The 15,099-nt window shown below is 42.6% G+C and overlaps 1 protein-coding gene across 2 annotated transcripts in view; it reads left to right on the top strand.

Annotated features, from left to right (window-relative positions):
- LOC122816772 (tetratricopeptide repeat protein 30A) overlaps nt 1–15,099 on the top strand; it is a 2,782,581-nt gene that overhangs the window by 321,382 nt on the left and 2,446,100 nt on the right. For both annotated transcript variants that reach the window (XM_044089788.1, XM_044089789.1), the window contains exon 4: nt 451–507. In XM_044089788.1, coding sequence (XP_043945723.1) covers nt 451–507 — 57 coding nt within the window. The remainder of the gene's footprint in view (nt 1–450; nt 508–15,099) is intronic.

The following is a 15,099-nucleotide window of genomic DNA, read 5'->3' as shown; positions in this document are numbered from 1 at the left end:
TTTACATCCACCTGAGCTATTGAAAAGAGAAGGGGGAGTTCACTGATGCCCTGGCCAAATTTCACATAATAGGATAAAGACCACCAAGCATCTCCTCTTGTAGCCTAATGAGACTAACCTAGTCAGCAAAGGATAAATAAATTAAACTCACATCTCTGTCTTCGTTTCAAAGTAAAGAAGAAAGTAGTGAACACGCTAACAGGTTTGAGCAGTGTTTACAGTAACTGGAGGAGAGAAACATGTAATGGGACACAGGGGGCGGCCCTGGTCCATTACACTGCCTAGGGCCCCATTTGACTATGGTCAGCTTTTGGACGGATGCACATGTGCACCCATGTACGTATGTGGGTGGGTGGGCTCATTTTTGTATTTCTGAGTTTGCATACTGTGAGCAAAATCAACATTATTCTGTGCATCAGGGTTAATACTAGATTGTTTTTTTTCTTACAGGTGCTTAAACTACAGGCTGCTGTCAAATATGCAGAGGAAGACCTTTCAGGTGCAAAGGTAATGCTTATTTAAGCTTGTTTACTGGGTAAGACTTTGATTAGCATATAAACAATTTTAGTCTCACCCAGGTTGCAGTTTAGAACAAGCAAGAGTTTAAAGAAAATAAATAAATCAGTAAATGGACAGACCACTTGAATGTTAAAAATAGGTACCATATGTGAAAAACATTCTGCTATAAATAGTATGTAAGGAGATCATTACTGTAATGGTTGCCTGCATAATAACACTTGGATGATACATTTTCTGTCTACCTTCGCTAAGTTGTCTCCTCTGGTTCAGAAACCTGAATCAGTGAGCTTCCCTTGTTTATATCTGGGGTTAATTTTTGAGTGAAATTAGTGAAAGGCTATATTATGATTGAATGTGATTGCTGTATTATTGTGTTAAGGATGGTGATGTGACCTGGGTGTTCACAGAATGAGTTTCCTTGCACTGAAACATACGAAGTACAAAGGGCTGATGTGGATGGAAGGAGTTTTTGATTATTTTTAAAGAGACTTTTTGCATAGCTTGTTGCAATTTGATATTTATGAAATATTAATTGAGAGAGTGGTCTATGGCAGTCAGCTTTCATTGTAATGTTTTAATATAATTTTAATGGTCTGAGAATTAGAGAATCCTTCCAGCCAAAGGTATACCGATTCCTTTTTATACACTGTTTGTTAGACTGTTTACTGAAATTTTGAAGGTCTGCTTCAAATTTGGGATACTTGACACTGTTTATTTGCTACTTTTAGACTTTAGTATTCCAGTTTGATAGCAGCAGTTTTGTGTCTGTCCAGTGGGATGCTAGTAACAATGAAAAAAAAGTCAAAGGAAACTATTGCAACTGGTCAGTGCTTTAGAGTCAAGTAATGTCTGTGTGTGTGTGTATCTGTGTTTGTTCATATATATATATATATATATATATATATATATATATATATATATATATAAATATATATATATATGTGTGTGTATGTGTGTGTGTGTGTGTGTGTGTGTGTGTGTGTGTGTGTGTGTGTGTGTGTGTGTGTGTGTATATATATATATATATATATACATATATATATATATATATATATGTATATATATCTACACACCTACACACACACACACACACACACAAACATATACATAAGCAACATAATGCACTACGAATAAGAGAACTGGCAGGATGCACATATGTACTGTGTGTGTGTGTGTGTGTGTGTGTGTGTGTGTGTGTGTGTGTATGTATGTGTGTGTATATATATATATATATATATATATATATATATATATATATATATATATATATAGAAAGAGAGCGAGACAAAAATATAAAGCACCCAAACAGAAGTTTTAATTAACTTTTTAATATACAAAAGTAGGTCCATGGAACACAAAAACACAAACCAAGTTTCCATCCTCAAAGACTGCTTCTTCAATGTTAAATTACACTCTGTGACAACAACTTATAAAACGTTTCTGTCAGAAAATTTGAATTTTTCAAGTAAAATTCAGTTCATCAACAGTGAAACATTGTATCAATAGATAATCACTAAATATCCAACCCATAAAAAGGTATTTATACACAAATACAAAAAAAAGTTCTTAAATATAGTGACACCAACTGGTTAAACAAAATATTGCGTAGAAGAACATAAAAAGCAGATCTGAAGTAGTTAACTTCATTTGATCAGCAACCTGTGGGTATCGGATCCGACGCTGGATCCGAGCCGGCAGCTTTCTAAACTAAAGATCCGAGCTCTCAGCTCCTCCCCCTTACCCATAATTCCCTGCTACCTCCCTCCAGTCCTCAGATCTCGTTTGCTGCGGCTTCTGAAGCATAAGGGACGAGCTCTTAGCGTTTTAGGTGAGAGGAATTTAGGAGTATTTTTGTTAGAAAAATAGCGATTTCGGTGTGTGTGTGTATAGTAGACCCATAGTTTAGTTTAGCAAATACTCCCTACAGGTTACGGCATACTAAGAGTAGACCGGCTAAACAAAAAAGGAGGTGGTGTAGCTATAATATCTAAACAGCATCTAAACATCCAGATCTTAAAATCATCAGCTCCACAAACAGGCAATGAAGAAATAATATATACCAACCTCAAAATTAACCAAAACAAAACCATCAACATAATTGGATGCTACTTCCCACCTGGCCAAAACATCCCTCCCCTAGAAAACCTCCTCAACTGGTCTACCCACCATCTCCCCCAAGAAATTATCATCTTAGGTGATTTCAGTATTGACTGGCAATCCTGTTCTGGCAACAATCCAACCCATCATGTACACCTTCATGGCTTCACCTAACTAGTCCAGTCACCAACCAGGATAAATAAAAACTCCAGCAAGCACACTACCCTGGATTGGATACTAGTCAGTAAGAGCCCCCAGTCATACATAACAGGCTGCTTATCAGATAGCCTCAGTGATCACTCATTCCTACTCAAAAAATACCTATACCAAGCTAAACTTGTCATCTACCGTCAAATACGTAAAAAACGAAATTTTAACCCACTCACATTCATCTCATCCCTCAAATAATGTAACTGGCATCCTCTAAAGTACCTCAGTCTAGATGACGCAGTTGAATTTTTTAATACTACCTTCCTGAACATCCTTAATTACCATGTCCCCATAAGATTTTCCAGAACCAAAGCACAACCCTCCCCATGGCTACAGAAAACCACTAAGTCAGAAATGAAAAACAGGGATAAAGCCTGGTAGCACTGGCGCAAAACCAAAACCCCCTCAGCTAGACAGAAATTCCTAGAATTACGCAATAGAGTCAAAAAGCTAATAAAACAGGACAAATTCCAATACTACCAGTCTGCCCTAGACTCCTCACAACACAGCCCCAAACAATTCTGGTCCTCCATAAACTCCATCCTCCACCCAGGTAAAGTCAGTACCCATCCTCCTAACATCCCTCACTCCTCAGAAAATATTGCTACCTCATTCAACACACACTTCACCCAAACCATACTATCACTAGCTAAACAACACAACGTGGCTCCCCTCCAACCCACACCTTCAACTAGTAATCTCCCCCACTGCCTTCTCTTTTTCTCCTGTACCTACCTCCAACATAAAAAAACTCTTAACTAAACTTAAACCCACCTAATTAGCAGCAGACAACCTCCCAAGTGAATACCTACAAATCGCAGCTGATGCTCTGGCCTACCCAGTATCCATCTTGATTAACTGATCTCTGTCAGAAAGTTACGTTCCCACACTGTGGAAAGTATCACATATAATTCCCCTCCACAAAGGCGGACCCTCCACAGAACTAACCAGTTACCTCCCCATAGCTATTCTCTCTCTCCAATCTCCAAAATACTAGAGAGATGCATACACTCTCAGGTCTCAGACTACCTCCTTACTAACAACCTCCTTTCCAGTACTCAGCATGATTTCCGACCAAACCATAGCACCACCACTGCCTTACTCTCCTTTACTAGCACTATCCTTCAGCATAAAAACAATGGCTATCTCTCCTCTGCTACTTTCCTAGACCTATCTAAAGCATTTGACATGGTCCCACACAAACAACTTATCTCTGTCCTCAATAACCTATCCTTCTCACAATCAGTCACCAACTGGTTTCAGAGTTACCCGTCTGACCACCAACAATTCGTTGTACGGCAGAATGACGTATCTCCCCAACTACCTGTCTCCATAGGGGTTCCCCAAGGATCCATCCTTGGACCCCTACTCTTCCCTGTTTACACCAATAATCTACCTCTGCCACCAAACATGGCACACTCCTACAATACGCAGATGACTCGACCATCATCTGCTGAGCCCAGTCCCTACCAAAACTGCAAAAAGTCACACAGGAAGCCTTTTCCTCTGTTAAAACATGGTTATCCGATGCCCAATTAATAGTCAACCCAAACAAAACTAAACTACTCATCTTCCAACCCACCAAACATACTCAAAACAACTCTCACTTTAACATCACAGCAAAAGACAACACCACTATATACCCAACTGAACATACCAAATTGCTAGGAGTGGAAATAGACAATAAACTAAAATTTGACATTCACATATCCATGACCATAAAAAAGTCCACAAAAAACTAGGAGCATTATACGGAAATAAGCAATTTCTCACCAAAGCAGCAAATATTTCAATAGCAAATTCCCACCTTATCTCCACCCTACTTTATGCCCCTCCAATATATACCAACCTAAGGCAATGTGATCTAAACAAGCTAGAGACCTGCTACAACAAAATCGCAAAATTCGCCACAGGGGCATCCTACCATAGTCACCACTGTCTCTCACTTGCTGAACTGGGCTGGCTTTAACTCCCTCACCTCCTTCAGTGGTATCAACTCTCACTCGCCCACAAACTAGTAAACCATCCACTAAATGTCCCATCCCTCCAGAATCTACTCCAACCCTATCGCACTGCCAGACCACTAAGATCCAGTAACAAAAATCACTTGCAGATCACTAAAGCCAATAACTCTGCTGGTGAAGCACTATTCTCTTGCACCATAGCCAAATTATGGAACTCACTCCCACCCACAATTACCTCCGTACCATCATGCACCCACTTCAAAACATTACTAAAACCACACCTAAAAACATGCTGGCTATGCCCTTGCAACTCCCACTCATCCACCCCATCCAACCACTACCTTTCTTTCCACTCCACTAACTACCTTGATTATAGCAAGCTCAGATGCTCATAAGCCTAGTACTTATTATACAGCAGGTACTTCTCATTGTAACATTTGTTAATGTCTGTTATGTACTTCACAGATAAAGATTCTAGTTGTCTACTGATGTGCTATGTTCTTCATCTGTAAATATGTTGTAAGTAATTGCTATGTTAAATTGTTAATCGCTATGTAATCCAATGTAACTACTGTCTGTTTATTTTACTTTGGAGCTTTTCTCCCCAGGCCTCCGCTGAAAATGGACCGGTCAACAAATTTAAATAAATAAATAAATAATAAATAAAAATAGTTAAACTATTTTTTAGTTGTATTTAGTAGTAAATTAGTGTTTTTTCCCTTCCCCTTACTGTGTGTGTTAGGGCGTGTGCTTGAGTGTGATGGCCGAGGGCCCTAAGGCCATTTTTTTCAAAATGTGCTGAGTGTGGTCATAAGCTGTCCCTAGCGAAAGGCCACACTCAATGCGTTCTCTGACTGGGGGTAGCCCACTTAACATCAGGCTGCCAGATTTGTGCGGCCTTTAACCCCCGGGATCTGAGGGACAGGAGAAACAAGCTAATCCTGGCGGGACTCTTGCCCCCGGATTATTCTTCCTCCTCTCCCTCAGTGGCGCCAGCTGCGGCTGCGACTGTCCAGCCTTCAGCTCCCCCTCCCCTGCCTGGGACTCAACCTCCCGCTGCTTCCCAGGGAGAGGGGGATTCTTCTAGTAAAGAAAAGAGACATAGAGAGAAGGCAAAGGAGAGGGATAGGCACAAGAGCCATAAGCGGCGGGCTGAATCAGTCCCTTCAGCTCCGCCGGCTAAATTGACTTGTTCCCCCATGAGGGTTTTCAGGTCTTCCCCCTCTCGGCTCTGTTCTCCATGCTTCTCTCCGGAGACAGAGGAGGATTCCCGGTCACCTTCGAGGTCGTCTAGGCTGCCTTCCCGGCCTGCCTCAATGACTTCTTCCAGGTCTACCAGGAGTCTGTCCGATGCAGATATGGACTGGATGATGCATCGATTCCTGCAGGCCTAGATGCAGATGGGAGTGCTCCTGCCTCCCCTCCCCCTCCAGGAGGGAGCTCGGCCCCTTCCTTTGCACCCATTGCTCCTTCTCTGAGCCACTATCGGGTTTCGGAGCCGTTGGATCCGAGTCGTCTCGGAGCCAGGGAGTCGGCACGGATAGTAGTTGCTACTTCAACGCCGGCCTTACCCTCGAGTTTATCGGGTCATCTTTCAGATCTGAGCTCTCGGGGCTGAGAGCCGAGCTTCGGATCCGCAGGGGTGAGTGTGTCTTCGGCTCTGTTGCTGTCAGAACACACTTCCCTTTTGGGTCTGATCGCATCGGCTCCAACACCAGTCCTCACGTCGGAGCCGAGAGAACTGCTCTTGGAGCCAGGGGAGAGTGGTTCACCTTCGGCTTTCGACGTGGTGGAGAGGGTGCTGTCGAGGAGTTTGAAGTCCCCAGTCCATGCTACGGATCCACCCTTCACTCCCTCGCATATGGGCCTGTCTTCCATCGTCCGGCCTCAAGGACAGCCAGCGTCTGCGCCCCAGTTAGTTTCCGTAGAGGAACAGGACCCTGTTGGTGAGCCCTCCTCGGACAGCCCCACCGAGGAAGTCCATCACAAATGATAGTGTAAGAGGAGGCACTTGGACTCCCCCTCGATTCCCTCACGCCTCAGCCATTTCAGCTCATTATAACACAGAACCTCCCCTCTTCTCTCATCCACTGCTCAAGTAGTTCCTCAGAAGTGCCAAAAAATTGAGACCACCCAGGAAAACTCCAACCCCAGCCTGGGACCTTAACTTTGTCTTGAAGAAACTCACTCTACCTCCTTTTGAGCCAGCTGCTACTGCAGACTTAAATTTTTTTCTTGGAAAACAGCTTTCCTTTTAGCAATCCCTTCAGCTAGAAGGGTATCTGAATTACAGGCCCTTATGGCAGTGGAGCCTTTCATCATCTTTCATGCGGACAGGGTGTCTCACAGAACCAATCCATCCTTCATGCCCAATGTGGTATCCAGTGTGGCTCTTAATCAGTCCATTCATTTGCCAACCTTCTTTCCCAATCCACAGAATAAAGGGGAACGGATACTGCATTCCTTAGATGTGCACAGACAACTTAGATTCTACTTGGACAGGACTAAACCTCAAAGGAAATCGGAACAACTGCTGGTGGCTTTGCTGCAGGGGCAGAGGGGAAGGCTATTTCAAAGCAAACCATTTCTAAATGGATAAGCCATTGCATTTATTTCTGCTATAAGCACCATGGAAAAACCTATCCCCCAGGGAATCAGACCTAACTCCAGCAGGGCTGCATCTACGTCTACAGCGTTTCTCAGAGGCGTCCCTACCAGGGACATCCTAGAAGCTGCTACCTGGAGTTCTGAACATACTTTCACCATGCATTATCATTTGCCATTTTTCTGTAAATCCAGAGCTGGCTTTGCCACTGCAGTCTTGCAAGGCCTTATAACTGGTCCTAATGCTATCTAAATTCCTCCTCCCAACCATAGCTTTGGGAATCTACCCAAATGTAATGACTACAACAGTGAAACATGAAGAACATAGTACAGTTGTGTACACTTACCATAAATGTAGATGTTCAAGTGTATTCACTGTTGCAGTCCTGGTTATCCTCCCATCCAGCCCCCTAACTTATTTTGGCTATACCTGTACTTTTCCTTACTATGCTTAAAAGCCTTTTTGGTGTATTTGCTTTTTTGTTGGAGGTATATCTTTGTGCTTTTATGTTTAATTGCTTCCCATTAGGGGCACCTGACATCTGGGGCAAGAAAAACTGATTTAATGGCATCGGCTGCATGTTTTATACCCCCGACGACCTGATGTCATGGAAGAAGGGACAGCAACCGACGCAGGACCCAAGACTTTGTTAATCAGGCCGACTGCGGGCTACCTGCAAGCAGATAACCCAAATGTAATGACTGCAACAGTGAATACACTCGAACATCTACATTTATGGTAAGTGTACACAACTGTACTTTCTGTACCACATGCTTACCTCATAGCTCTCAACAAGTTTGCTCAAGAAATGGGGGAAAGACAAACTCTGGAACATTTAGGTATTATTTTATTTCTCTTGAAAAGTCAGTACAACAGGTTTTCCTTCACCATGCATGCTCTAAATAAGAAGTATAAAATGCTAATGTATGACATTATTGACTGCAAGCTTTAGCTATTCACTAGTAACATAGCACTAAATAAATCAAGGGCAAATTTCAAAAAAATCAAGGAAACAGGGACAATCAGTGACACTTCTCAAATGATACTACTTTCAACTTGCATAAGTGATAAAATAAGATAATCTGAATTAATATACATTTTCTGAAGTAAAAAAAGTTTATAACTTAAATTATTGTCATTATTTAATAAGGGTAATTCTTCACCTTGTCTTCAAAAGTCACTAGTTTAAGGAGGGATTAAAAGGGACAGAGCTACAATTTTAATCAAAATTTGGGACAGTTGACAGGTATGCCAGTATATCAAAAGTTTTGCTAGGGCAATGTCAAAAATATAAGACAAAATCTGGCACAGTTGAGAGGTATGCTGTTGCCAAAGTATGTTCCCCCTCAAATCACACCTTTTTCTAGGGATGGGAAAACATCTAGGGAAAATCACAGACATTTTAGAGGAATGTTTGTTGCCATAATGTAGTCTTTCTCTGACGTTATACTTTACTGCCACTGAGTTACATGCTGCTGGACAGAACATTAGTTGTAAGGTAGTTATGGGTGATCATACATTTACTTTGTTATATTGCTGATGCTTAGCGATGTAAAAATTACAGGTTGTTTCTTTTCCCTTGCTAAGGGGTACAAGAGATAAAAGGTGACTGGATCACTCATGGCACAATAGCTGAGCCGTATCCAGCACTAGGCAACCTAGGCAATCACCTTGGCACACTGACTGCGTGAGGCCCCCCTGACTTTGACTGACTGTGAGGGGTCCGCTGGTGGGGAGGGGGGTGCTGCCACAGCAGTTACTTTTTAATTAAAAAAGAAATACATGTCTTTAAGTCTTTAAATATCCCACCTTTCTGAACTAGTATAGTCCAGTTTTCAGGTTATTGCTGAATTCAGGGCTGTGTTACAAGTTTCTGTATTGCCCATACCTTACTTGGATAGAAGGAAGTTTCTCTGTTCACCTGTGAGAGAGGGGAGCTTTGAGCAGCCTATCTGTCCCTGGAGGAGTTGTTTCAGCCCAGACGTTAGTAGTTTATTGGCTATTTTGGGCTAATTTCTATCTCTTTCACTTCCCTGCTATAAAAACCACATTTGCGCAGTTTTTGCACTTGTATTCCGCTCAGCAAGTGCCTTCCAGGTGTTCTGCAGAGTCTACAGCAGCAGAGAGACAAAATAGAGACTTTGGAATGATTAAGTATCATTTTGTCTTAACTAATTCCGCCTAAACCGCCAGTTTTTTTAGTGAATCTGGTATTTAAAAAGTTTGTTATTGCTACGTATTGTATTTATTTGCTGCCTGCACTTGAATTAGGTCATTTTTGTGTTTCTGTTTAACTGTTGTAGGCTACACACTAAAGTGCGATAGCCGTTTCTTTGCATTTAAAGTGTTGTTTTGATTGTATCTGCTCTATTTTCTGAAAAAATATATATACTTGTTTCCCGCCTTTCTGAACTAGTATAGTCCAGTTTTCAGGTTATTGCTGAATCCACGACCGAGAAATGTATTGAAGGCACATTAGATATCATTTAATTACATTATACAAGCAGAATATTATGGAGAAGGCATCTTATAAACTTAAAAACTTTTAGATTTTTATAATATATAGTTTAGAACTTTAAAAATCATTTGAAATGTTTAAATTTATATTTTAGTATTTATTCATTCATATGTATTAGCTTTCCCTTTAAACAGTGGGAATGTATTAAGCAAATGTAACTTAATGAGGGATTAATTAATTACGTGTATAAAAGCGTTTGAATTTGAAAATGAAGGGTTTTGAGTGTTTGAGAAAGTTTGGCAGCAGCCAAACGAAAGTGCTTACGTACTTGTGTTTTTTAAGGAATTATCTAAATAAATGGAACTTTCGAAATACTGCGAGTGGATTTATCTCCGTGCCTCCTACCCCATTGTGCTTCGTTTTACTCAAGTTTCTGTGTTGCCCATACCTTACTTGGATAGAAGGAAGTTTCTCTGTTCACCTGTGAGAGAGGCGAGCTTTGAGCAGCCTGTCTGTCCCTGGAGGAGTGGTTTCAGCCCATTAGTTAGTAGTTTATCAGCCATTTTGGGCTAATTTCTATTTTTTCTCACTTCCCTGATACAAAAAACGCATTTGCGCGGTTTTGCACATTGGGCAGTGCTGGTTAGCTAGAGTTAAACTATTCTCGGCTCCACGAACTCTACCCTTCAATTTTTCCCTTGGAAGTAGGCAAACCTTCAACTCTAGCACTCAAACTATTCATTTCACAGTCAAGCACTTGCTTAAAACTCATAGCAAGCACTAATTAACCCTAGCACTAGACCGCCCCTATACTGTCCAGAAGAACAAGGCTCTCTATTCGTCCCCACCAGCCAATCAGAAAAACAGCTTACTCTACCTATTCAGGCATATCCAAAGGGCAGTTTCCGGTGTACTCTCCAGTCCAACTGGTGAATATGGGCATTTTGAGACAATGTTACAACAGCCTCATGTACACAGACAACCCTCTCCTCCTACCACCAAACACTAATATATGCGAGAGATGCAATTATACAGCCAAACTAGAGGCAAAGCTCTCTCAACCCAAGACTGGAACTGACAGTCAAGAGGAGAAGGGTAATACTTGCAACACATCACAAGTCTCGCATAGACCTAATAAACCAACACGGGCAAATACACATGAATATATGAAAACATACTCGGAGGCTCTAAATAAAAATCTGCAAAAGCAACAGAGACCTCCAAAGCAGACATCCAAGCAACCTCCACACCCCATCACCAACCATGAAACACATACTTCACATAATCATTGTGCCACGCAATCACAGCCCTTAAGGCAAAATAACATACCCAACACACTAGTAATAGGCGACTCTATAGTCAGGTACACTGATGTCCCACTAACTAGGCTGGACAAGGAGAAGGTTGCAGTTAGCTGCCTGTTGGATGCCAGGATCCGCCACATAACACAAGCACTCAGATCACTCCAGAACAAGTACAAATATGACTCTGTCATTGTCCATGTTGGTGTGAATGACCTCAGATGTACCTCCCTGGACTACATGAAAAGAGACATGGAAGAGCTCTCTGATCATGTAGCCCAGGCCGGTATGAACCTTACCCCGAGTAGCATCCTGCCCTCACCAAGAATGATGCCAAAGTATAAAGAAAAAATTAGCAATTTCAACAATTGACTAAGTTTCTGGTGTCATTCAAAAGGGATCCAGTATCTGTCCGCCTGGGATGACATGCACGACAAGCCACATTGCTTCGCAAGAGATAGCTTGCACCTGTCACCCTTAGGCTTTCGAATACTGGCCAAGGCACTTGCCACCCCCATAGTGCCTTTTTTAGGCAAGACTCAAAAGACAAACCCACCACCATAAATAGCACAAGTAACCAAAAACTGAAAGTAATGCTACTCGGTGCCAGAAGTCTAAACCTCAAAATGCACACACTCGAGGCACTCCTCAGTATGGAGAACATCGACATCTGTGCAGTAACAGAAACCTGGTTTAAGGCTCCTGAGAGCACCCCAGCACTACTAGGCTATAACTCATACCATACCTTTTGGCCACAGAACCAGGACCGAAACACAAAAGGCGGGGGTGTATCCATTTTCATCAAGGATACCCACACCTCCAGGTTAGTGGTGCAGCACAATGCCTCAGAGACCATCCATGTGCAACTAACAACGTGTAAAACTGAAATCCAAATTGTAGCTTGCTACAGATCACCCACCATGACCCAGGACCCCCATTCCGCATTTCTGGAGACACTGGGAAATATGAAGGTCCTACCAAACACCCAATACTGGGTGATTTCAATTACCCAAACATAAACTGGGAGAACTACAAGTACTAACTCCCTTGCTCAACGCTTCCTAGAATTTATAAACTCAAATGCCCTGGATCAACTGGTCAACACCCCCACCAGAGGGAGCAACATATTGGACCTGGTCATCACCAACATGGGCGACCGGTGTTCCACACCGGAGGTCAACCTCTCGCTGGTTAGATCAGACCATAGACTAATCACTCTGGATATCCACATTCCGCCCCCACCCCAATCAAGGAAACCACCGTGAAAAACTTTTCAAAAGCAAACTTCACATTACTTAAGACCGAGGTGGAAAGGTTCACAGCCCCCATGCTAAAGGACAATGCTGTCCAAGCTGCTGAAACCTTTACAAAGGCACTCTATGAGCATCTGCAGGAATGCATTGATCGTGCTATCCCAAGTAAAACCAAGACTCACTCCTCCAAGAAAAGGAAACCTGTCTGGTGGACCCCTGCCATAAACAAGCTCTACAACAGAAGGAGGAAACTAGTACAGAAAAGAGTAAAATCCCAAGAAGAAAAGACATCCCTGATCAGTATCAGCAAGAAACTACGATCCCTCATTAAATCATCCAAGGCTAGTTTTGAAAGAAAAATTGCTAATGACTCCAAAGTTGACCACAAAGCGTTCCATCAGTCACTGACACACAGGTTAAAACAGCCCTATCCAAAGCCAAAAGCACAGCTTCAGAGGGACCGGACGGTGTCCCAGGCTGTGTCTTACAAGAGTTCCAAAATGAACTAACCCCTCACCTAAACACAATGTAAAAACTCAGCCTCTCTGCAGGCTATGTACCCACATAGTGGCGCACAGCAACAGTTGTCCTACTCCACAAAGGTGGAGCCACAACGAACCCCAGGAACTATCGCCCTATAAGCCTGACTAGCCTGATCTGCAAGGCTATGGAGCGCATCATCATGAAACTCATTAACAGAGATATTGGGAACCTCCAAACCTTGGACCCTACCCAGTTTGGCTTTGTTAAGGGAAGATCATGCCTCCTAAACCTGGTGGACTTTGAGACAGTTACCAAGGCATTAGATGGGGGAAAGGAGGTCCACACAGCCTACCTAGACCTCACAAAGGTTTTTGACACCATTCTCCATTCTAGTATTATAGACAAGCTCACCAGCTTGAACATAAACCCCTTCGTCACAAGATGGGTTGCCAACTGGCTCATGGATAGAACCCACATGGTGAGTGTTGCAGGCTCTACATCCGACTCTAAACCGGTTACAAGTGGCGTCCCCCAGGGCTCAGACCTAGGACCCCTCCTGTTCGGTATATACTTCTCAGAGGTACAGACAAGCATAGGAGAGGACTATGGCTGACCAAGTTCGCAGACAACTGCAAACTAGGGGCCATAATTGATTCTCCGGCTGATACAGACACCCTCCAGAAGGGTCTCACTGAGACTGATACCTGGTGTCAAAATCATGGCCTCAAGCTAAATGCCAAAAAGTGCATAGTCATCCCCTTTGGAAAAAATAAAGTATCCACGAACTACCACATAGGTGGTGGTCTCCTAAATACAGAAAATGTAATAAGGGATCTGAGGTCCCAAGTAGATGGTAATCTCTCCTTTGATAATCACATTGCCAAGGTGGTTAGAAAATCCTTCTATGTAGCCCACTTAATCACAAAAGGGTTCGCATCTAAAACAAAAGAGGTTATTGTGCCTCTCTGCTCATCACTCATTAGACCCATCATAGAATACAACACCCCATTTGGGATGTACCTTACAAGTCACCTGCAACAGCTGGAAAGACTACAAAAGTACCTCACCAAGAGGATTACTGGCCTCAAACAAATGCCCTATGCAGCCCGACTCAAGAAAATCCAGCTGTACTTTGTTGCATACCGCTTACTCAAAAGTGATCTCTGCCTGACATACAAGGCCATGTCCAACCCAGAATTGATGGACATGCGCCACCTAAAAAAAAAAAAACAAATTCCGGAGAGCCACACGCTCTAGAGATATAAACCTCACTACAACAATAAATAGGACATGCTGGAGGGATAGATTCCTGTCCTAGAGACTCCCCATGCTTTGGAACAGGATTCCAGTATACATTAGGCAGAGCCCGTCACTAACACTCTTCAAGAGAAACCTTGACAGGTGGATGGGAAACAGAAAATTTACCCAGGGATCACTGCAGTGGCTCTGCTGGACAGTGGCGCAGGGAACTAATGGCTCTGCTGGACAGAGGCACAGGGAACTAATCTAAGGGGGTGGCGTAAGCCAACACATTCTGGCTAGGCTTATAAATGCCCTTTGACAGATAGCCTAGTACTTACCTATGAACCTAAGACCATTCTAAGAATACCCTCTGTGTGCAACACAGATTTATATCCTGTTGTGCACACACCTGCCGTTGCATGCTGGCGCTGAGACGCACACACACATGCTGTTGGTTGCTTCTTATATTCCATGTCTATGTAGGGAATTTAAACACGTGACATTCCTGCTACCTGCTACTGTCTGTGGATTAAAGCATAGACATTATAAATAAGTTGCTCAAACCAGCTACCAGACTGTGAATTTCAGTGTATTTTCAAGGAGCTGTGTGCTTCAAGACAAGAGAAGCATACGGCTGCTCAGGCTAAGTTTGTTTTCAATGTGCAACTGTTTTGTTTAAAAAATGGTTCTTACTGTTTAAGAGCATTTGAAAGCAGCGTTAGTAGCACAATAGGTAACATACTTGATTTTGTTGCAGAAGGCTGTGACTTCTACTCCTACAGCTTATTGATGGATTGCTTATACTGTTTTGTAGTTTAAGGGGGGGGGGGTGCTGCCATCCTGAGTGTGTCCTCGGGATGAGATGCCTTGTAACTATGAAATTGTCATGGGTTTGCCATCTATTCTCTGTTGCAATATTACCAGCTTACTATTTTTTTAATGTACCACAGGCAATTTAGTCTTCAAA

The sequence above is a fragment of the Protopterus annectens genome, chromosome 12.part0 (assembly GCF_019279795.1).
Source record: "Protopterus annectens isolate FY-2018-M chromosome 12.part0, PAN1.0, whole genome shotgun sequence".
Classification (NCBI taxonomy): Eukaryota; Metazoa; Chordata; order Ceratodontiformes; family Protopteridae; genus Protopterus; species Protopterus annectens.
Note: the sequence above shows the minus strand (reverse complement) of the source record. Positions and strands in the feature narration are given on the sequence as shown.